This window comes from Aptenodytes patagonicus, chromosome 10, assembly GCF_965638725.1.
Source record: "Aptenodytes patagonicus chromosome 10, bAptPat1.pri.cur, whole genome shotgun sequence".
NCBI classification, from domain to species: domain Eukaryota; kingdom Metazoa; phylum Chordata; class Aves; order Sphenisciformes; family Spheniscidae; genus Aptenodytes; species Aptenodytes patagonicus.
Window position 1 is genome coordinate 11,704,801 of NC_134958.1, and position 22,144 is coordinate 11,726,944.

Genomic DNA, 22,144 nt, shown 5'->3' on the forward strand with positions numbered 1-22,144 from the left:
GATTAAAGAACGCAGGGTTTTGTTTGTTCTTCCTGGTTTGGGATGAGAATTATTTTTCAGTATCTCAAAGATTTCCAGAGGATTGAAAAATTCTTCTTACCTATCTAAGTGGAAAGTGCAATGTAGGACAGATCCATCATCCTTTGAAATCACTGGGGGCTCCCCGTTGGCTGTTGTTTGGTTTATTAGTCTGAAGTTTTTAAAAGCAACAGAAGATACATGAGTCTGTTACAGAGACTCAGAAATAACATAGCTTTCCGTTAATTTTGCAAACCAGCCTGCCAAAGCTTCCGTAGAGTAGTATTGAAAAATGTTCAGCAACACTTGTGAGTTTTTAAGAGTTTGGGAGGGTTGGCTTTAAATATTTAGCACATTTTAAACCTTATCTCTGTCCCATTTTTTATTTGCTCTGTGGCAGCCCTCAGAAGTCAAAATGGCAAAAGATTAAGCTGGTAAAGGTTAGCTGTAGCCATCTGGTGCTGTTGAGGAATTAATGTCTGAGCTCAGCCCGGAGAGGCAGCCTCCCTGCCCACCCCCATCCCCAGATCCTCTCTGAACCAGAGGCTTGGATTTCGCTGTAATGGGACATGGAGATGAAAATAACTGTCAAGGCTAAAATGTAGTAGTTAATTCAGACAAAGAAGCAGCCGGCCAGCCAAAAGACATTACATCCAGTGGCCGCTGTAAGAGCTGCTTGTGCTGAAGCAGAGGTGGGTGGCTAACAGTCCAAGGAATTAATAGCTTAATTGAGCATCGCTAAATGGGATGCTGTGTTAAAGTCATCATCTTGATTTGCTCCTGTCTCTGGAATACCTGCACACATTATGACAAGGTCAGTAGCAGTTTTAGTTTTATTATTGTTGTAATTCTGTTTTGGAGTAAGTTAGCTTCCTGCCCTATTTTATCCTGTGTTCAACATCTCATTTGTATCTTTCTCTGCTAAATAAAAATATACTAGTTAGTTGCCAAAGAACTGCCTTATCGAAGGGACTAATGTAGCATTTACAAACTCTGTGAGGTTATGTGTCAGAGACAGGAATGCAGTGATTTGGGGCATAAAGATAATAATCATCTATACAGTGTGCTGTTTTGTTATGCAGCCGTTTGTTGATTCACAGCATTGACCTGCAAACCCTCAGCTTTTTGCTGATAATGCCATACTGTCAATTTAGAAATTTTAGATTTTTTTTCTTCACCTGCTGTAATAACAAGGCCTGAGACAGGGTGTAACTACATATATCTCTGAAATTCTCATGGTACCCTTTATTATTAAGACGACTTATTTTTGTTTTGTTTCTCTGAGCTGGGACAGCAGTCTGTGGCACTTTAAAATTTATACTCTTGTAACCTTTGAATGGCAATAAAATAACACTGCTTTTTTATTCATTACCGCTGTTTCCATTGGAATATTTTTTAAAAGAAAATTAGTCTTTTGTAAAAGGCTGTTACTGCAAAGCCAAGCTTAAAGTCTACTTCCGAAGTATAAAACATTGAGATCAAGAGTGGGAAATATTTCCAAAGTTAGTTGCTTTGATACAAGCTGTTAAGTTGTGTGAGGAATAGATGAAGGATGCGTTTTTAACATCAGCAAATGCCTCCTGTTTTCCCCTTACAAACAGCACTTGGTTTGCTTACAGTCATTAGAAAGCAAGTAAAGAAAAGAAGCCGTGGGTCTACGGAGAAGTTAAATAAAGATGATGCAGAGATGATCTGAATGATAGGGAGTAAACCCCATGACCTTATTTTCATTGACATTCAAATGTGTTAGAGAAATGAACCCACACCATACCACCTCAGTTAAAATTTATCTGTTTTCCTGCTGAAAGCTCAGAAGAGGGGTGCTGAGTTGGGGCAGTGGTTTTAGAGGAACCTGTGCCAACACAGGAACTCTGTCCCAGATCTGTGTGCCATAAAGCAAAAACTAAAGGAAGTCGGAATGGGTGCATAAGAACTTCTGGAGTTTCTAGTAGCCTCTTATTATAAGAATATCCAAGAAGTACAGATAGAATATCATAACTTGCTATGCTGTTTTGCGTATAGCAATGTGCATTGTCAAACAGTAATGTAGACCCTATTGTGCAAAGTCAGAAGCCAGTTCCTAAATCTGTGCAATCTAAGAATTAAAAGCACTTTGTTACATCCAGGCTTAAATGCTCAGCATGTTGCATGATCAAGTCCAAAAATAGAGGTTCAATATTATTCAACTTCAGTATTGCTCTTACATCTTGTTGTTCAAGGCTTTATGCAAGTGAGGTGACCCTATTATGAAAGCCATGAAGAGCTCAGGTAAAGAGCACGAGATTTGTAGGGTTAAAACCATAGGCAGAATTTCTTTGGATTTCGGCCCAGATTTTTGCTAAAAATGGCTGATGCGTGTATTGGCAAAACTTTATTCCCAGCCTACATGAATGCCAGTATGATGATAGTTCAGTCATGCCTCTTGTAGAAATAAAACAGTCTTTAGTCAGTAGAATGTAATTTTCCTCAATTTTTTTTTTCCTACTGGTGAGTATAAATTAAGCTTATAAAACATACTGCTTCTTATTTTCCATTTGTATTTCATAAGTCAATACATCATTTACTAAGTCACCGGGAAGTCTTCTGTGAATTGGGTAATTTGTTTGGTGAGATGCTTAGCTTTGCAATGGATGGCTTCTTTGTTTTTTGGGAACTTAGGAATGTATGGCCCACCTTCTCTCATTTAACCTTTGAAAGCTCAAGTTAACTTTGACAGAATCATGAGTACAGCTGTTGGTTGAGGGTGAGCTTTCTTATCACACTGTTTCTCACAAGTTTTGTTCTTTTCAGGCTTGTAGTTCAGTTGCAAGGTCTTTTTTTGCTAAAGACCTTTGGCAGCTTTTTTCCTCAGGTCTTAGGCAGGAGGTCAATTTACTCTGCAGAATACAATCATAGAAAGAAGTTTTGATGACAGTTACATAAGAAACTTGAATGATGAGCAGCATTATCTTTCTGCCAAGAATATTTAAATATAAATATATTGGTTTCAAACAGTAGAATTACCCAGATTTCTTAAATTCAGTGGAGCTTTTACTGACTTCTACCTGATGGATGTTCAGATGTTCAAAACTGGGCGGTTTTGGTTAGATCAATAAAAATTTGCCTAAGACAAGACTAAAATTGAGTTTAAGGACTAAAATGAATATCCCGAAGACTCTGATTAAACTGCCAGCTAACTCTGGGAGCATGTAAACTCCATGAAGCCAGCCGTTTGTGACCTTCCCATGCCTGGAGTGCCCAGAAGTCTACGCCTGATGCAGATGAGTAGACTGCGATGGTTGATGGCCAGCCCAAGTTCTCCAAACAGTGGTGATGGTAGCAGTGGTTGTAACTAAGCCATTACACTACAAAGGACTTAAATTTTGAGGGGACCAAAAATGTAAGAGGAAGCATGACACATTAGCCAAGTAGTTTCATGAAGTAGTCATTCAGTAAAAGACAGAAGCTGTCTTGGGATTAGGGTCTAGCTTGGGGAGTTCCTTCTTCCCTCAGTTACAACATTGTGGTCCTTCTTGTGCTCCCTGGCCAACTGATTTGGTAGTCCTCACTGCATGGTTGGGCAGTTACATTAGGAGAGGTGGAAAATGCTCCTGTAAGGAGAGCTCTGGTGTGCAGGGTGCACGAGGGGTTGGCTGGAGACCTCTCTAATAGATGAAGAAGTTACACTGGAATCTCTCAGATCCCGAATGAATCTCTGACTTTGAGATACTTGTACCTCCATCTTCCCTGGCCATGATTTAAAAAGAAAGATGGCCCTGCTCAATTCTTTGGCAGAAAGGATGTGCCTTTACATGTGGAATTGGCTGCAGATGAGGGTCTTGAGTGATAGTCCCCAAAATCAGGATTGAGGCTGGAAGGAAGTAAAATTTGTCCCTCCTCTCAGCATTTTTTTAGGAACCAGATTAAAGTTGCTGTGCTCTGTCAGCGCCGATTTGCAGGGCTTCCTGCTCAGCTTTCCAGCTGTTTTGTATCTCCGATGTGAGACATTTTTTCCTTCAAGGGGAATTCCAGTGCTTCTCTCTAGGTTCAGGATTTCATCACAGGGCGCCGAGTGCGGGGAGGCTGCATGTTCCGGTAACTGCAGTGTTTGCTTGGATCCATACTTCTTGATTTTACTTAGTCCAGTTCTGAGTTGTTTAGACTGGAGAACTATTTTGCTTCAAAGTTCTCTCTTCTGTCACCCTTTAAACAGTTACTTGTGTAAGAATCATTTGCATTTCCTACCTAGGTGTCCATTAAAAAGAGAATTAAATCATATGCAATATCCTTAGAGATCCCTTACAGGTGTGTGGTCTGCTCTAAAAGACTGGACCAAATGCTGGATGAATTTCTTTTCCCATGTACTGCCTAAAACTACAGAATTATGAAGGCACTGCACCTATTAACATGAACTCTTGAGATGCTGTTTATTATGCTGTAATTTAAACCACATTCATCTGCCTTGATTTCTGCTGCTTGTCCTTCATATGTTCTGCATTATCTGAGAAAGGTTATTGGTGTGGGCACATTTTCAATGGCACGAATCTCTGGAGCCGTCTCCGATGTCTGAGTGATTTGAGCATCATTTAAATAATTGATGAGAAGTGGTAGTCAGAATCTATTGGTGATTCAGACTGCATTATTCAAAGATATTTACTGACAGTATAGATCGGTCCAAATTTACTTATTTTTCCAAGCTGCATTAAACTAGGCCCTGCATGACATATGTGTCTAAAAAAAAAAAAACCAACCTTCTTAACATATGTGAAAATCTGTGGGCTTAAGGGCTTTATTTAACCAGTTGCAAATAAGCAGTAATAATTAATAATGTTTTAGCAGGAAAAAGTGAGTATGAAATGGTCTCTTTTCAAGTGAAAAGTGCTTCTTTTCTTTGTCTTGCATGTTATTCAGTAGTGGACCTGAATGTCATACTCGCAATTCAGTGACTTTCCTGCAGCTTTCCCTGTCCTGGTAGTGGGGTGGGTGGGTGGGTGTGAGACTTGAGACTCTTTGTTAGCCACCCATCGCAAGCATCTTCTCTAGTGGTTTGCAGCTTTTAATCTTTGGCATGTAAGAACTCTTCTGGCTTCTAATGGCATTTAAAAAAAAAAAGTCTAGCCTAGGAGACCCTCCAGGATTGGTCAGGGTGACACTGGGCATCTTGCATAATCTCCTTTTACTCTGTTTTCCCAGAGTAAAAGTATTCCCAGATTCTTTTCTTTCGCATTCATTGAGGTGTATAAAGCTCTGGTTGAAAGTGTTGGAGAAGTACAGTGGGGTTTTATTAGACTGTTGTCAGGAGGTGAATGAAGAGTGACCGAAGCAAGGCTAATAATACCAGAATGGCTTTGCAGGTTCTGCAGACTCCTCGCTCCTTCAGAAGTACTGCTGGTGCCAATCTCATGTAAGCCCTTCTCTTCCCTAGTTCCTGCAGCAGGAGATGGAGTGTGGCAGGCTGCTGCAGAGCATACGTGTCTCTGTGTGTGTGTGAGCTTTCACACTGTCCTTTGGAAACCACCTCTGGGAGCAATTGGGGAACTCGCTGTCCCTTTTAGTTTCATGTCTCTATTGGAAAGTACTTTAACGTATTATCACGTTCTTTTATCAGGCAACTGAGTGTTGAGGTTTTTTCCTCTTTTTTTTAACTGTGTGCCGTAACTATTCCACTGAAAATAATTCACCCCCTTTTTTTGTTGCCAGGATGCATTGACGTTGTAGCTGTGCACAAGTAATGAACAGGTACTTCTTCCTGACCCCTCTTTTCTATTTTTACTGCAGGAACTGTGGACATGGGTGGCAAACAGTCCACAGTCGGCGAAGTCTCCATAATTCAGACACCTGTGACAGAAAGCATTCAGGATGCTTACAAAGCTGGAGACACCAGTAAGGCTCAAGAGTTGATTAAGTTGTCATGTGAGGAGACTGCACTGCAAGTGGAAAAGGTAGGATTAGGTTACTACTCTTTCTCAAATTTTATTGGGAAAGAAACCAAGATGCCAAGCTGCTTTCTTCTGTCGTTTCTTACGCAGAAAATCCATTCAGTTATATATGTTATGCTGGTGCTGCAGGGTCCCAGACATGGCTGGTTGTGTGGGGCACTTTAGGGACATATGCTCAGGGACAGTATTTGCCCTTGAAAACACTGATCAGAAGGATGAGACAGACCACAGGAACAGCGTATGTAGGAACAGGAGGCTGTGCGAGGAGGGGTGCTGGTGTTGTGGTTGCTAAAACAGGGAAATAGACTTTTCCCCATAAAAAGGAAGCAGTTTATAGACTTAGAAAAAAAATTTATTCCCCCATCAGTACAAAGATGGTTAATGGCCCGCTGGGAAGATTTTGCTGCTTGTGTTTGGAACTATATCCTGTGTGCCAGCTTCTGCACTGCGCTGCCTTCAGAGCCCTCATTTTGAGCCTGCTCTTTGCACAGAGCTTATCTCAGTGTTTTGGGAGAGTACCTGCATGCCAAGTCCAGGCATATTGGCCATCTCCAAAACTGGAAATATTACACCTTGTAGCAGAGCTGTGCAAATACTTTTTCTCTTGGTCCCTGAAAAATGGTTTTACACTCACCATGCTGTGTCTTGGGCACTTTTGTGGTAAAGCCATACAAAAAACTATAAAGCAAAACCCAACAAAGTAATATAATTAATATATCAACAGCAATGATTATAATGGCTACTAGTGTTTATGACATTCTCAGTTAATCACAGTGACAATGAGTATGCATTTGCATGGACACAAATAAATACGTGGCTCTAGGAATGCTCTCTTTCTCTGCCCGCTCCCTTTATAGAGAGTTTATTTTGCTGTGTTTTCTTTACCAGTGCCAGCTTTTAGGTATTGCAGCAGCATATGGAGATCTTCAGGCGGTGAGGTATTTACTGAAGGAAGCATTAGTGGTGTTACCAACAGAACCTAATGATGACAATGCGGCTGTGGTGGCTGCATATTTTGGACATAAGGATGTTGTGAAAGAGCTGCTGGATTCCTTGCATGGTAAGCCTATTGGGTTGTGCCTTTCCTCAAGCTTTTCGGTAGCTGTGTGCTATAGCTTCAATCAGGCATTTATTTATTTTTTTCACATCCCTTGAAAGGGGAGGGACATAGTCATGGGAAAGTGCGTGGAGGGATCTAATCTCTGCTGTGTTTGAAGAAAACTTCCCCCATGGGGGAAAAACACATGCATAAAAATATTCCATGTTTGCAAATTGGAAGTGGAGGAAGATGCCATTTAGACAATTCATTCCCATCAGCCCTCACAGCTGGGTAACGTCCCAGACCCCACAGAGAAATTAAGGGATTTTCAGGAAACAGCATCATCCCACTCTGCTGATCCAGCAGACACAGTGGTGCTGGGAGTGAGAGTGCAGCATGACTGTCTGGCGAGTAATAGTTTAGGTGCACAGCTGGCAGCATGCTCTATGCCTTCTTGTTGGCATTTTGATTTGACTTTCAGGGGAATTCCTTGTTTAGAATCATCATTATATTTTAGATACATTTTATTTTTAAAATTATTTTATAGCAGAACAGAGACTTTTGTAGACCCGGACACAATTCTTAAGGCAGCTGTGAGCGTTACTCTGAGTCAGGACCGGGAACTTGTGTTTGAGTCCCCTGTTGCTCTCTTAGTGTACTGTGGGCATGGCAGCTGCTTCTCACTGGGACCCTCTATGGATTCAGGGTCTGGCGGTCTTGCACAGCAGCCAGGGCGAATCGCTGTCTTGGCCTCAGACACTGCAGTAACCGCTAGGCCTCTGCAATATTTGACCTGAATATAGCTCTAGCTCCTCACTGGAGCTATATACTTGCCAGTGACCTCAATGAGAACGGGAATAACCTGTTGGGAAACCTGCTTATTTGATGTTCTTAAACTGTTAGAGCACTAATAAGCAAAAGAAATGTTCCAGTTTGGGGGATGCAATTAAACGTAGTATTTCCTTCAGCCAGAAAGGAGCCTGACAATGTTTTGTAACTTAGTAGCAAAAATTAAATTATATTAATGTAATACTCTCAGTAATGAAAAGTGACTTATGTAGTTTCTGGAAACTTAGCTCCGTTTAGAACTGACCAAATTACCTTAAACTCTTGCTTCGGGGTGTCAGGGGAGGTGCTCTATACAAACAGCAGCTTTCAGAAGTTTTTATGCAGGACTTTCCATTTGTTTCCCCGGGAAGTTACATAGAAACCAATCACAGGGCTTAGGAATAAATTGCATGAATTTGCAATTTGGCTAACGCACTGCAGTGATTCTCTCTGGCTCAGTGTGAACTTCTTGTGGCTTACAGCTGAAGTGGAGCCCATTTTTTGCAGCATGAGGGTGAGTGATTTAGTCAAGTTGTTAAGAATGCAAAGGACAATGTAATTTCCACATGGAGAAACTGCAAAAAAAAAAGTTGACATGTAAACTTGGGCTTGTGGACGTTTCTGTAAGCATTTCAAAGGCGATGTGAATTTATAAAGTGAAGGGAGGTGATACTGTGAATCAGGGAAGATTTGAGGACTGCTTACTGTTAGCAGAAATAATCCTGTCATGGGCATTTAGTTACATGCGCAGAATTATGCACACCTAGAGGAAAGCAGTGTTCTACAGCCAAAACATTAATTCAGCAGAAAAAGCAGTTTGGGGATGACAAAAACATTAGCAAATTCATGCAGAAATCAGAACATGGTATTTTAGTTTTTAGCCTTAAATGACATTTGTCTAACTTCACTATGAATTGATAGTAAAGAATTCACCCAAAATGAAATATTTCAAGGGGAAATGAAATTTTTTGTGGGAGACTTTAGGCTGCAGTGAAAACAAACTAAAACAATTATTTTGTGTTGTCTGAAACATTTATTACTAGCATCCACTAGCATGAAAAGTCAGCTGTTTTTTCCCATTCTTTGTATCCCCTCTCATGAACTTGGAAGAAGTGGCCTATCGTGGATGTTTGGATCTAATGTTTGTTGGATCAGGCCTGTTGTCTCTGGATGCAAAGACAGTCCTGGTCATCCCTTGCCATCTCTGCTTGGGATTTGATGTTTGATTTTTCTACTGGTAGCCTAGCAGGCATCCTCAGAACCTTCCACTGTTGCTAGCTTATGCATGCTTAGATCAGAGACACGTCAAAAAAGTTTGCCCATTAGCTGGGTAGGTAATGAAGAACAGTTAAGCAAAGCTGAAAAGTTTGTGCCTGACCAGCTTAGGGGTCTTCTGTAACACAGTTTTGCAGTGCCGTCTGCTCCTTTGTCCTCAGGGGCTTTGCCCTATATCCTTGGCATAGCCATTATTTGTGGATGACTCTTGCACATCACAGCCCGGTGGCATCAACTAAGTCAAATGCCATATCTTTTCAGTAGGTCCTAGTACTTGCCAACAACTCCTGAACTGGATGCTGGCCATAGCCTGCCAGCAGGGACATTTGGACATAGTAAAACTCCTAATTCGTGCATACAGTGCTGACCCAGAGAGCTGTGCAGTCAGGAAGAATGAGTTTCCAGTTCTTATACGGTTGCCCCTGTACGCTGCTATAAAGGCAGGTAAGTATTTGCATGCTTCAAAACTTTGCCCCTTTTCTGCAATGTCTTTTAAAGAATGAGCTGAGTTGTTCCCCTCTAGGAAGGTACCACTGTGGACTGGCTTGCCTGGAATTGTTGTGGATTTCCAGTGAGGTAAACTACAGTAAAATTGGCTCTGCATCTTTTGACTTAGCCAAATTTAAGTCAGGGCCTTCCTAAGTTAGATTACTGTAACTGCTGAGAGGCTGAACTTTCCTCTTCAAACTCCTAGGGAAAAGATCCTTCAAAAATAGAAACCTTGCAAGTAAAAGCATTATTGTTGTGGACACTCTGGCACACATGCTTGATTTAGGCTGAATAATTTACACTTCAAAGCACTGCTGTGTGTGTAGTTTAATAAGACAGGGAAAAAAGAGAAAAAAGAAAGAGCCTGGGCCAGTGCTTTTACATAGTGTCTTTGCTGTCTCAATTTGACCAAACTAAATCCTGTCACTGGAGGAAACAGTCTTTATACAGTTCAGTTCTCTTTTTGTACACCCCATGGTTTTTTTCAGAAGTGGTTGTTTCCCAGGATTTCTGTTCAGCTCCTTGTTGGTTCATTTACATGAAAAGAAGAGAGCAGACAATCTGTCTTTTCTCTAAAGGGAATGAAGATGTAGCTGTGTTTTTATTACGGAATGGAGCTTTCTTTTGTTCCTACATCCTGATGGACAGTCCTGAATCCAGCAAACACCTTCTGAGGAAGTATTTCATTGAGACGAGCCCACTACCAGGTAGTGCTCCAGCAAAAACAGTAAGTAGCCATTTAGCTGTCTGAAAAGACGTTCTTTTAAAGGAGCATCATGTTAATAATTGATATTTGTCTTTGTGTACCATGTGGCTGGTGATTCTTCTTCTCAGCTAAGAACCTTGTGGTTTGCTACCCATTTAGAGAACAAGCTGTGAAAGTGGCTTTCGTGCCAGTGCTGAATTGCAAGGTGTAAAACATGAGGCATCATTGTGCAAGACGCTGTGTGCGGCAGCTTCCACTTGGCAATTTTAACATCAGCGTGTGAACCAGGCATATGCTGTGGAAAGGAAACACTGACTTTGTGCTCAAAGTCTTCCAGAGAAATAAGCGCTACCACAGGCTCCCTCTGTGACGCCAGGATAATCACTTCATTTAGGTTTCTATTGTGCATTCTGGTTGAAGGTAATGCCACAAGCTCTGTGCTGTCTCGGAGTGTTAGCACGACACAGAGCTGAGCGTGTAAACCCTTCTCTTCCCCTGCGTCTGATAGCTCAGATACAGCATGTACTAATAGGCTCATGTGGCTTTTTGTTAATATGGAGCATGAGTAGAGCAAGCTTACATCTGCTCAAAATATCTTCCCTACTTCAGATCCTCATTAGTAAAAGATGGCTGGTAGCATTTACTGTCCCTCACTCAGGACAGATCTGGCTCTCTGGAGCAGCATGGAGAAATCGTGTGTGATCAGATCATATTAGTTTAACTGCACTTTCCCCACAGAAATGGTTTTTGATGTGACACAGAGGCCAACAAAAAGCAATTGAAGCCTTTTTAGGTTGGCAAGAACTCTGTTCACTACTTAGCCTTTTGACAATTTTGGTAATTCATTTGCATCACTATTTCTTCCACTGTAAAATGGGGAGATTTAAACTCCTCACATCTCACAGCTGTTGGAAGGCTTAATACATGATGATGATGATGATGATGCTTTGAGATCTACAGATGAGTGGCATTGTTTTCATGGAGGGTATTATTACATTTCATGATTATCCCATATCTTTGCATAACGAGGCTATATTCTTCGTTCTCTTAATCTGTATTATCCAAGTCTCCTTTATTCAGAACTGAAACATGTCTCACAGCACACACTGTTACTGCTTTATAGGGAAGCATGTAGTATTTCGTATTATTTCTACTGTTATCCAGCAAGTTAGTTATCAGGCATTTTTTGTTTTTCCCCTCAATATGTAGATTAACAAACATTGAATAGGAGCATTGGAGCCCTGAGCTTTCAATAGTTACAATTTTCATCAGGTCATAAAAATTGTGCAGTGAAAAATTGTGAAGGATATTTTTCAATCAAGGTTCTGTCTCTGTGAATCCCATTGCCAGTTGAGTATCTGTTTGCTCAGCTCGTAACATTGCAGGGTGTTGATTCTGCTTTGGTGGTCAGTAAAAATAAGTAGAGAGGCTTTCGTAGTGTTACAAACTTCTCCATTCTCTGTTTTCCTACCAAAACCCTGTCTTGCTGGATTTCCAATGATACTGTGAATGGTAGGGACTACAGTCCACATATGTGAGCTTGACTTCATTAGGTTCAATCAGCAGATTTAGAGCCCTCCCTGGGGGATTCTTAATTTTGTTGACAGGTAAGCAAGAGGAAGCTAAATCCTAGATGTTGCTGGATAAGTGTTGATAAAACTACATGCCTTTTAGGAGGAAAAAAATTCAACTAACTGGATAATTCAGCTTGAATAAACTTGGAATAAATGTTTGAATCACAGGGAAGAGGTCTGTTTTCCATGTGAACTTGCTGGCAATATTTAACTTAGCTGCTGTAAAAATGACTCAGCTTTGCTGTTGTCACACCCTGAGCAAAGAAGAGAGCAGTCTTAAAACATCAGCTAATTGCCAGAAGGGCCTGGGTTAAAAAAAAGAAAAAGAAAAAACAAAAAAAACAGACCCAGAAACTTGACCTTGATTCTTCTAGTAGCTGTTTATTTTTAATATGTTTGCTTATTGAATGCTTTCTTTTTGAATTCATTTTGGCAGACTGGGCCAAATTCAGGAAGATTTGTCCTAGTTTGTCTGCAGAGCTCTGGTCTCTGGGAATTGATAGTCACACAACCTCATAATTTTTTAAAACACGACTTCATGGCAGCTGCAAACAAGCTACCTCAGTGCTTTCTTCATCTCGTAGGGTTCACGAATGTAAGTCTGCTTGTGTAAGTACTGTGATGCATTTTGCATTGGGAGGAAGCAAAAAAGGATTGTGTGGAGACTGTGATGTGTATGGCAGCCAGCTGGATGTCAAAAAGTCCCTCCTCTTGGACAGGGCAGGGCAGACGGAGCCCTCATCATTTCAGAATGAGCCCAGAACTTCAAAAGGGTTTGTCCCATCTGTGCTATCTCTGAGTGAAAACACTGCACAGTTGACCTCCAATTGATTTCACAGTAGTGAATGCTACCAGCTATGCATAAAATGTGATTGGAGAGCTTGGTTTAGCTGCCACACCTTCCAGGCAGCCATTGCACTGTGCAGTGCTGCCCTTTCTGAGACAAGACGAGTTACATCTCATTTTTCTAATATCTGTTTCTCCTTTTTTTTTTTTCTGGCATAAATGTATCCCCACAGCAAACCACTGTCTTGCTAGAGAGAGGAAGTGCTCCATTTTTACAGGAACAGGTAACAAATGCCAAAAAGACCCCCTGCAGTAAAGTGGCTGGGCACAGATTCCAGACTTTGATAAGTGTAGTCAGCATGGAGATACATGTCACTTTCCAGTGGGTGCAGTGTGAGATATATTTATTTTTCCCATTACAGACCAGAAAAGAGTTTAAACTGCTGCATTTTCCCTAGGAAATGTTTTGCCAAGAATTTCATACACAAGCATACAAATGTATGTGTATGTGTGTCATCCTCCTCTGATTTCTTTATCCACTGCCTGACTAATCTCAGTTACATCACCATTGGTAAAGAAATCTGCAGCAGTTCCACTCAAGATTCACAGCAGCATTATTGATGGAGGAATTAGATCACCATCCTCAGAATATCCTGTCTATGGCAAGAGCGAGGTTCTGTTGGGGCACGGCACGTCATTTAGGAGAAATGCACAACAGCCTTTTTTAATCACCTTACCAAACAGTCTCAGATCTAAGTAAATATTTTTTGTATTTATAGTTCATTGTTTGCCCAAGAGCAGTGGGATTTCTTGCTTCTGCACAATTTCCAGTCCCTTGCCTTCCTCAGTGCATCCCCTGGCATCTTCTACTGCAGTAGAAGATTTCCATTTAGTTTTCAGGACTCATATTGAGAAATTCTTTCCTTGGCAGAAGAGGGGAGTCTACAGAGGTTTTCCTTGCCCTTCTGAAGAGCGGTAAGCCACCCAGAGTCAGGCTGTGCCCAGGAGCTAACAGCCTCTGAACACCGTCCCTTTCATATGAGCACAGAGCTCACCAGCTGGTGCCAAATGGAGAAGGTTGAGCTGATCACTGGCTCTGCGAGTTCAGCATCATAGACCTTCGGCATCAAAGAAATGGGCTTTTCTGGGAAGACAGTGGAGAAAACTAAGTATGAGTTGGGGAGGAAATCCCCTCTCTTTGTGGCATTGCTGTCAGGCTTTCTTTCACTTAATTACTTTTTCACCACAGAGTGCTGAGCCAAGTAAATCCCTAAGGTAACTCCACTGATGCCAGGTTACTAGCACCAAGGTGAATTTGGTCCACTGTCTCTAAGTCGCATTAAGGGCCTTGGCCGATCCTCCAGTTTGCAGCACTCAGGTAGAAGAGACACTGTCAGTCCTTGGCTCTGGATGGGGAGGAGGACTGAGTGCAAGGCACTTACTGCTGAGATTCAAAAAGCTGCCTAGGAGATGGGACACCTAGCCCGCAGTGTTCATAGCAGGTGTTGGATTTCACAATCTTGTCTGTGGTTTTAGAAGTCACTATCTGAATTCTGCAGGTATCTGTCTATCACATTAAATACCCTGAGGCCATGGCTCTGCATTTTTGAGGTAAATGATACAAAGCAATCTAAATGCAAAATAGAGATGAGTATCAGTCTGAAATGAGAAGCAGCAGAGACACGTGGTCCTGCTTGCACCCGCTAAAAGCAGGCTATAGATCTTACTATTACTGCATTGGTCGGTGTACTCAAGGACAAGTACTTTTTTGTACTGTAAAGAGCATCATCTTGAAACAGCAGGAACTGAGGGAGGGGATAAGCACCATCAGTTCTTTTTTCTGATTTTTTTTTTTTTTAATTGCAGCTTTGTTGGGTCCAGTTTAATTAAGCAGGAAGAGAAAAGAGGGAGTTGGAGTCTGTAGTGCATTTTTATTCCTGGCTCCCCCAGGAGAAAGGGAGATGTTACTCTCCCATCATATGGACAGGCAAACAGAGTCTGGGTAGCCTGAGACAGTGACTGGTGTCGCACAGGAAATCTGGGGCTCTGGAGTCTGAATTCAGGATCTCAACCACAAGAGCCTGCTGTCTTCTGTGAGGAGGAAACCAAACAACCAAGCCAGGTCTCCAGGCCTTCATTCCCATCACTGCCAGAATTTCAAAGCCCTGTATGGTTATTTGCATCCTCTGTGTGACTGAAGGACTTGTGGATAGCCTTTTGCATGGAATATTTGCCCAGATTTTTAGCTGCAATTCTCAATTTTCTCGCTTCTGTTTGTTTAGGTAAAATATATGAATAGTTCAAGGGGTCAGATACTCTGGTCATGGATGCATATCTTAGGAAAGGTGCTATGGAGCATCCCACGTTAGATCAAATGCTAAAAGGTGTTTAAAAAAAAGCCAGGAAAATTTTCCTTTCCTGTTTTCTTTTCGAGCCACGGTGCGGATCCCGTGCATCCACAGCCATCATGGCGATACCATTGCCAAAGGAGAAAGTGCCAGGATGCCACCACTTCCATCTTGGTGTACTATTGAAAGTTGTCCTGAGCTTCCGGGGTAAATCTCCTCTGGACGGCATCTTTGTTACATGTCCCGCCCAATGCAGTGCTAGTCTTTGGTGATCATAATATACATAGGATAATAATTAACAGCTTGCGATATCAGTGCTGAGGCCACCTTTGAATGTAATGTCACTGTTTTCCTTGTTGCAGAGTGAAAAGTAACTTTAGTCTCACAGCCAGATCTTCATCCCAGATCGGTCTACCACCTCGGTAGCATGGGGTCAGTACAAAGCTGCTTCAGCCACTGCCAGAGATCTCCATGAAGGGCGTTGCTGTTCCCCTCTGTTGGCAGATGGCAAGCTGTAAAGTGAAATAGAGGAAAGAGCATGGCTGATCTCCATGGCTTCATCTTTGAGGTTTAGACTCCCTCTGAGCAAGGTCTTTGTGATGGTTACATCACAGGAGATAATTGATGGGTCTGATAGACAGGCTGAGACGAATCCACCTTTCTGTAACCCTCAGTGCTGTGTTAGCAGTTCCATACCCCATGTCTTGACAACGATATGGGTAAGCAGGAAGTCCCTTCCTTACTAGCAGTTAATTTTTAAGACCATAGACATGTTGTCTGGAACTGCTGCCTAAAAGCTTGGATTTTCCCCTATTCATTCTGATTGAACCCCTCTTCCCCCATTTTGGCTGAGTCTCAGCATAGCTTTTGGAAAAAATTGGCATTGCTGGAAAGAAGGGATCAGGACAGGCTATGCATTGCCAGCCAAGGTTAGTTGTTAAAATGGCTGATTCCCTGTTTCTCACATATCTAGGCAGACTGTGCTTGTATTATACTTTCAGTAGCTGGATCTTTGTCTAGCCTGAAGAGGCCATCCCTATTAAAAATCTGCATGAAGCATGAGTAGCTGGGGATCAGGCCCTTTCTTAACTCTTTCCTAGGCCAGGGGATTTGTGGTATGTGGTTTTGCTAATGCAGAACATGCGATTTTACTCAGCACTGTTAGGTAGGAGGGTGATGTTTTTGTTTCTGTATGAGCAGAAGTCATGGTGTAGATTTAATTGTCCTGACATAAAAAGGCTTTTGCTGGCATCACTGTAAACCACAATATGGTATAAATGACATCAGTAAGAGAATTTCATTGCTGACTAAGTTGTATTTCTATCAGGGGCAATTTTAGCTTATCTAGGATGGAGCTGCAGTGGTGCTGCCCTCCTCTCCCCAGCCATGCACTCCTCCCTCCTCTTGCATCAGTACCGTTGTAAGTCATTTTTTGGTGACCTCATCTGGGAGCTAAACCAGCTGAAAATTCTCTCTCTAAAATAAAAAGTAATAATATTATAAGACAGGGCAGTGCCCTGAAAGTGCATGTAAGTAGCCAGACAGACATCAATCCTACTTGAGGTTTTTGTTTGTAGCGTAGAGCTGGTTTCCTGCATTATCTGGATTTAGGGATCTGGCTCCTGTTATGAGCTCCTGGGGCAATTCAAGGAACCAGAAAAAAATAATCAAGTGTCTCAACATAAATGTGCTCTTCCCCAGTGAGGTTTCCTCATGCTGGGAAGATCTTCCAGTCCCGTAGCATCAGTACCACATCCCTACATCTCTCCTGAAGTATGGGGTAGCTGGGAATGGAAAAGGGAATCTGACCTGTGTGTTTATACTCTCTATTACCATAACTCAGGACTGATTGCTGTCCAGTGATGTAAACAGCTCTTGGGCTGTTACAAGTGAGAGAAAATTACAGAAAACTACATACAGAATTTAAAACGAGTTTGTAAGCAGGAGGCTGTTAAATATACAGACTTGGAAAATCTAACAGTAAAGCAGAATATGTTTAGTGCCAGTGTGAAAGCTTTGCAGTGTAACTCCCGTTAGGTACCATACCTTTTGCAGTAGCAGTGGATACTCTGCTTAATTTGCTTTCTTGTGGCTGCTGGCTTGCTGTGTTTTATATGGATGGCCGTGTGGTATGACGGTGAATGTAGCTTTAGACAAACAGCTTGTGCTCTCTGCCTTGGTTTCCCCAGTGATACAATGGGCATGATATTTCCATTCGTATTTGCAGGGCTGTCCTGAGGCTTCACTAGTGAACATTTGAAAAGCACTGTGTCTACACTAAGTATGACTACTGTCAATTTATAAAAAGTGCAACATTTGTGCTTACCCTTTATTCCATTCTCCTAGACATTTGAACTGTGTGATCTACATTACTTGGAGCTCTGAGTCTCAAATAAGCATTTGAGATAGACCTTTGTTTCTCTTTTCTTTCTCTCCCTTCCCAAAATATATTCCTTTTAATTTTAAATTTGGGGTTAAAAGTCTTAAGAGCTAAATACTGGGAATTGGAAAGCAAATTAAATTTGCTGTCGGGTCCTTGCTGCCTCCTGGTGGAGAATTAACTATCACTTCATTGAGGCTGTCTTTGGGATGAGTTATGTCAAAAACACTGAGCTTATGAAAACGTTTTGGGACTGACATTTTAAAAATGTGTATTTTGGAACATAGATCTCATTGGAGCACAATGAGGTGATCTTGAAAATGAAGCCTTGGGTTGTTTACTTGCATTGATGACCGTTATGTGTTCGTGTTTTCTTCTGTCTAAGCTGGAGCCTGAAATAAGTAGTTATGCCTTTCACAACAACTTCTGTTTTTTTTCCAAAAGAGGATGAAACAACTTCCTCGTCTTACTGTCAAAAGCAGCAGAACATTGTCTAGAAAAGAGGCAACTGCCAAAATCGTGTCTCTCAGATACTAAAATGTCTTCCTAAATGATACTGAGCAAATTTCTAGTACTTTACAAGAGGGTGTTTGCCTTTCCTTGCCTTTCTCAGATGTTCCTCTGCAAAACCTAAAACTTCCCCAGAACCGTTTGGCTGCTTGTTGTTGGAAGGTTTCAGATGGAAGAGCAGTGCCTGGGCATATATTAATTATTCCAGCAACAGGCCTCCTCATAAGAAGTCATTACTACACTCAGCAGATCTGTCCCTGTCCTCTCTACAGATGCAGAAGCAATGATCCACAAGCGTTTCAGAGGTCAACTGCTCCTCAGGGGTTTCTCTGGACCTGCCTGGCCTCTGTTGGTGTTCAAAGTCCCTTGGAGATCTGAGCAGTGATGTGGGCCATGTCCAAGAGACAGAGTGGGGTTCGGGCTGCAGAGTCTGGATTTAAGATGGGTTTCCATGATCTGTCCATATCATGCTGCTAGCATAGGGTGTGAATGCATCTTGCGGGGCAGGGAGCCCAGCCCCATGGAAACTCACTGCACATTGTTGGATGAACAAACCGTTAGAGGCTGTCCAGCTCTCGGATGAGAGTGCTAGTTTCAGGCAAGGGCAGCTCACCCTTTGTGGGGCACACTGGAGCTGGTGTATGGACAGGCGAAGAAGTCCAAGTCCCCTGCTTGCACTTGCTCGTGGTCTTTGGAGTGAGATCAAGGAGCAGCTATATGGTGGGGACTGCTGATATCCAGGTATGATTTCATCTCTGAGTCAGTTTAATTCCTAGAAGCAGATTGGAAAGTGAGCAAAATGTTTATGGTCTGTGCTCTGAACTGCCAGATTCCCAGTGGTGTAACACAGGCTGAGAGCAATTGGGATTTTACTAACGTGGTTTTCTCTTCTTTGACATATGCAGGCTTTATGTGTGAACTGGTCAAACCTCAAACTGCCCTGGGTAGATCTGGACTGGCTGATTGATATCTCCTGTCAGATAACTGAGCTTGATCTCTCTGCCAACTGCCTGGTCTCCCTTCCATCCGTGATCCCATGGGGCCTCATAAACCTCAGGAAGCTCAGCCTGGCTGACAATCAGCTGACGGAGTTACCCAGCGTACAGTCATCTGACGAAATTATATGTACAAGGTGTGTGCGCTGGATGCCTACAGCAAACTGAACCCATACAGAGAGCAGGTGCAAATGAGTCAGTTGTGCTTGTGTGAAACTGCATAAGTGAAGAGCATGTGCAGGAGCTTCTTGGTTTATTTTCTGTTTGCTGCGAGGTTTAACTTAAGATTTGCTCTTTTGCGTTCTCAGTGTTTCCAAGTTAGTTATCAGGACAATTGTAGGGACTTTTATTCCTGTATTGTCTCATGTTGTTTCTGCTTTTCTCCAGTTCTGGTGAGCCCCACTCCTCTAAGTCTAAGCCCTGAGCTGACTCAGATTGACATTTGCTGGCTCGTATCAATTATCTGATCTGCTGTCTATCCAGACCACTTCTGTCTGCTCCCTGGAAGGGTTAATTTTCCAAATACGGTTTTTTGCTTTGCCTTGTGAGAGCGCATTCCAGCTGCTTTCATTCAGACCTAAAGCTATCCTAGTAAAATAGATGTCTATGGCAACAGGAGTCTTTGCTAGCATTTTATTGATGCCTGACTGAGTATCTTCTGTACTCACAGGTTACTCGAGGTCGACGTGTCCAGCAACAGGCTCTCTACTCTCCCTTCTGGATTCCTACATCTTAAAAACCTTAAAAAACTCATTGCTGCTAAAAATTACATGGAGAAGTTATTTGATGAGGAAAACAGTACGTACAATCCAGTGTTACACTTGCATTTCAAGGCCTGATTTGTAAGAGAGAAGCCCAAACTGTTACAATAACGACTTAAAGCCAGTATTAGCTAGAGATGCTTAGCATTTCTCAGTCCTTTGTCCAAAGTACATGAAAAGGCCTGGTTATTTTTTATCACTCATGAAATCCTTAGGCTCTTATCTAGCAAGCATTCGGCATCTTGCTGGATCAGACTGCTGTCATGCTTACACCAAGTCCATAATGTTTCATGTTTTCTAGCAACTAATTGGATTGGCTTAAGGAAGCTGCAGGAGTTTGACATCTCTGACAACAGGTTGGTGGAACTTCCAACGGTTTTTCTATACTGCTTCAAGTCCCTAAACATACTGAATGTTTCCAGAAATCAGCTGAAAGTGTTTCCAGATCCCTGGGCCTGCCCCTTGGTAAGTTGAACTGCTCTGACAGAGTCAGAGGCTGAAAAAGCTGTTGAAACAATGCAAAAAATACACTGTGATGCTTAAAAAGCTGTCAGACGTCTTAGGCTAAAAGGCTCTTCTGTTTCTGTACGAGTGCCCCTGCCTGATTTGGTTTATGGGTCTCAGATCAAGTCTTTCTGAGGTTCTACCCTGTTCTCACCATGTTGATGGCGTTGGTGGAAAACTTCTAGAAACATGTCTTATATGGATGTATTCATTTTCTCCATAGCTCATATGAGCAGAAGTATTGTTAGGATCATTTTACAGAACACTCAGCCTTCAGTCAAAGTTAACTTTGCCCAAACCCATGGCTAACTAGGGCATCTATATCCACCCATCACTGTGACTTTATTCCTCATTATTACAGGGATAGCAGGAGAACAGTATACTTTGGTGAACTGTTTGTATATGGTTGAAAAGCAAATGGGGATAATTTTCAAAATAACTTTTGGAATACTTTTTGCCCACCAAAGAATTTGCCCGTCAATTAAGTGAGTGCATCTCCTCAGCAAATCCTATGTGCCTACATGCACAATAATTTATCTAGATCAGAATATCTAAAGAGATCACCTAGAATGAATTTATTAATGCCTTAAACATGTGACAGCTGATCTACCTCATTATTTAAAGAGATGATTACTACTCTGTGGGTGTTTTTTCTTTTATGTTTTCCAGAAAAGTTGTAAAGCATCTAGAAACTCACTGGAATTCCTACCTGACGCATTGACTATTTTCTGGAAAAATCACCTCAGAGAAGTGGATTTTTCTGAGAACTCACTAAAAGAAGTTCCACCAGGACTCTTCCAGCTTGAAGTAAGTGTCATTTCTTCCTACTTCACAGTATTTCTCTTAATACCTACTCAGACCTCGAAGCCATAGCAGTGGCTGCCTGGTTAAGGTAGGAGACTACCTGCTGTTTTGAGTTGATGAACACAGCAATTGCACAGAGCCTCTGAGCAGCCCATAACCTCCTGAATGACTACATTCAGGCCCTCATCCAGAGTGATATGGTATCTAGCTTTTGACACAGGTCTTCTGAGAATTCTTTGGATGTCTGTGGTCTTCAGATTTTGGGAACGCAGTTTGGAAGACAACCACTGCATTGTAGCTGCAAGCTCCAACCATAGACGTACTCAAGTGTGCTCACAAATAATTGTGTTTTTTCTTAATCTGGCACACCAGTGTTGTGTAATTCAGGATTAGTCTTTCTTTGCTGAAAATAGCATGTTTGAATGCCCTAAACAATGCTAGTTGGCATCTCTCTTGTCTTTAAGCTTGTGCAGATTAAATAATTCTTGCCAGTGGACATCAGAGATCCATAGTTTTACTTCAAAATTCTTCAGAATTTGTGGCTTCACATGATTTCGACGTGAAACGAAGCAGAACTTGGGGGTTTCCTCCAAGCTTCCCTTCCAGATTGTGAAACTCAGGGTCAAGGAGATAGAAACAGAGGTAAATCTTTGTGCAGAAGTTTCATGATTTTCACCACTCTTTGGGAAGGATGCTGAAGTGATGGTTCATATCCATGTCCAGTTTGGACTTCAGGAGTCTGCTGCAAAGGTGCCTCTTTCTCCTGCCTGGAAGAAGAGTGCTGAGGGTTGTTTGCTCCCTCAGTTGTTTTTAATGATCCCTGCAGATTTGGCTTTGCTTTCTGGTAACCATTTGGTTTCAATTGGCATTTCTCCTGAAATAGAATGAATCCTATGGACTATTGTCTCCGAAACTTGTTTTTTCTGAATGCGTTAAAAATAAGCGCAGTGGGTGGGAGCTGCCATGACAGATATTAAACACTAGATGGTGCTTCAAGGGCACGTTTCTTTGGGTGCCGCTGCTTAGAGGCTGCAGAGGGACGTGAAGGCACCAGTACAGGGCATCAAAGAAGACCTCAGTGTAATCTCTGCTGACGGTCTGTCTTCAAAGTTAGTGAGCTGTGGCTGCCTTAAATAATGCCAGTTCTTATCCATATCTCTTCAGCCTTACCTTCATAAAAGAAATAAATAGCAGGTATTTTCAGTCCCC

The 22,144-nt window shown here is 42.0% G+C and overlaps 1 protein-coding gene across 2 annotated transcripts in view; it reads left to right on the top strand.

The window, feature by feature from the left end:
* The window catches only part of LRRK1 (leucine rich repeat kinase 1), a 78,935-nt gene that overhangs the window by 13,428 nt on the left and 43,363 nt on the right, over nt 1–22,144 (top strand). For both annotated transcript variants that reach the window (XM_076348042.1, XM_076348043.1), the window contains exons 2-9: nt 5,776–5,939; nt 6,825–6,996; nt 9,340–9,522; nt 10,146–10,294; nt 18,777–19,003; nt 19,537–19,664; nt 19,929–20,092; nt 20,801–20,938. In XM_076348042.1, coding sequence (XP_076204157.1) covers nt 5,776–5,939; nt 6,825–6,996; nt 9,340–9,522; nt 10,146–10,294; nt 18,777–19,003; nt 19,537–19,664; nt 19,929–20,092; nt 20,801–20,938 — 1,325 coding nt within the window. The remainder of the gene's footprint in view (nt 1–5,775; nt 5,940–6,824; nt 6,997–9,339; nt 9,523–10,145; nt 10,295–18,776; nt 19,004–19,536; nt 19,665–19,928; nt 20,093–20,800; nt 20,939–22,144) is intronic.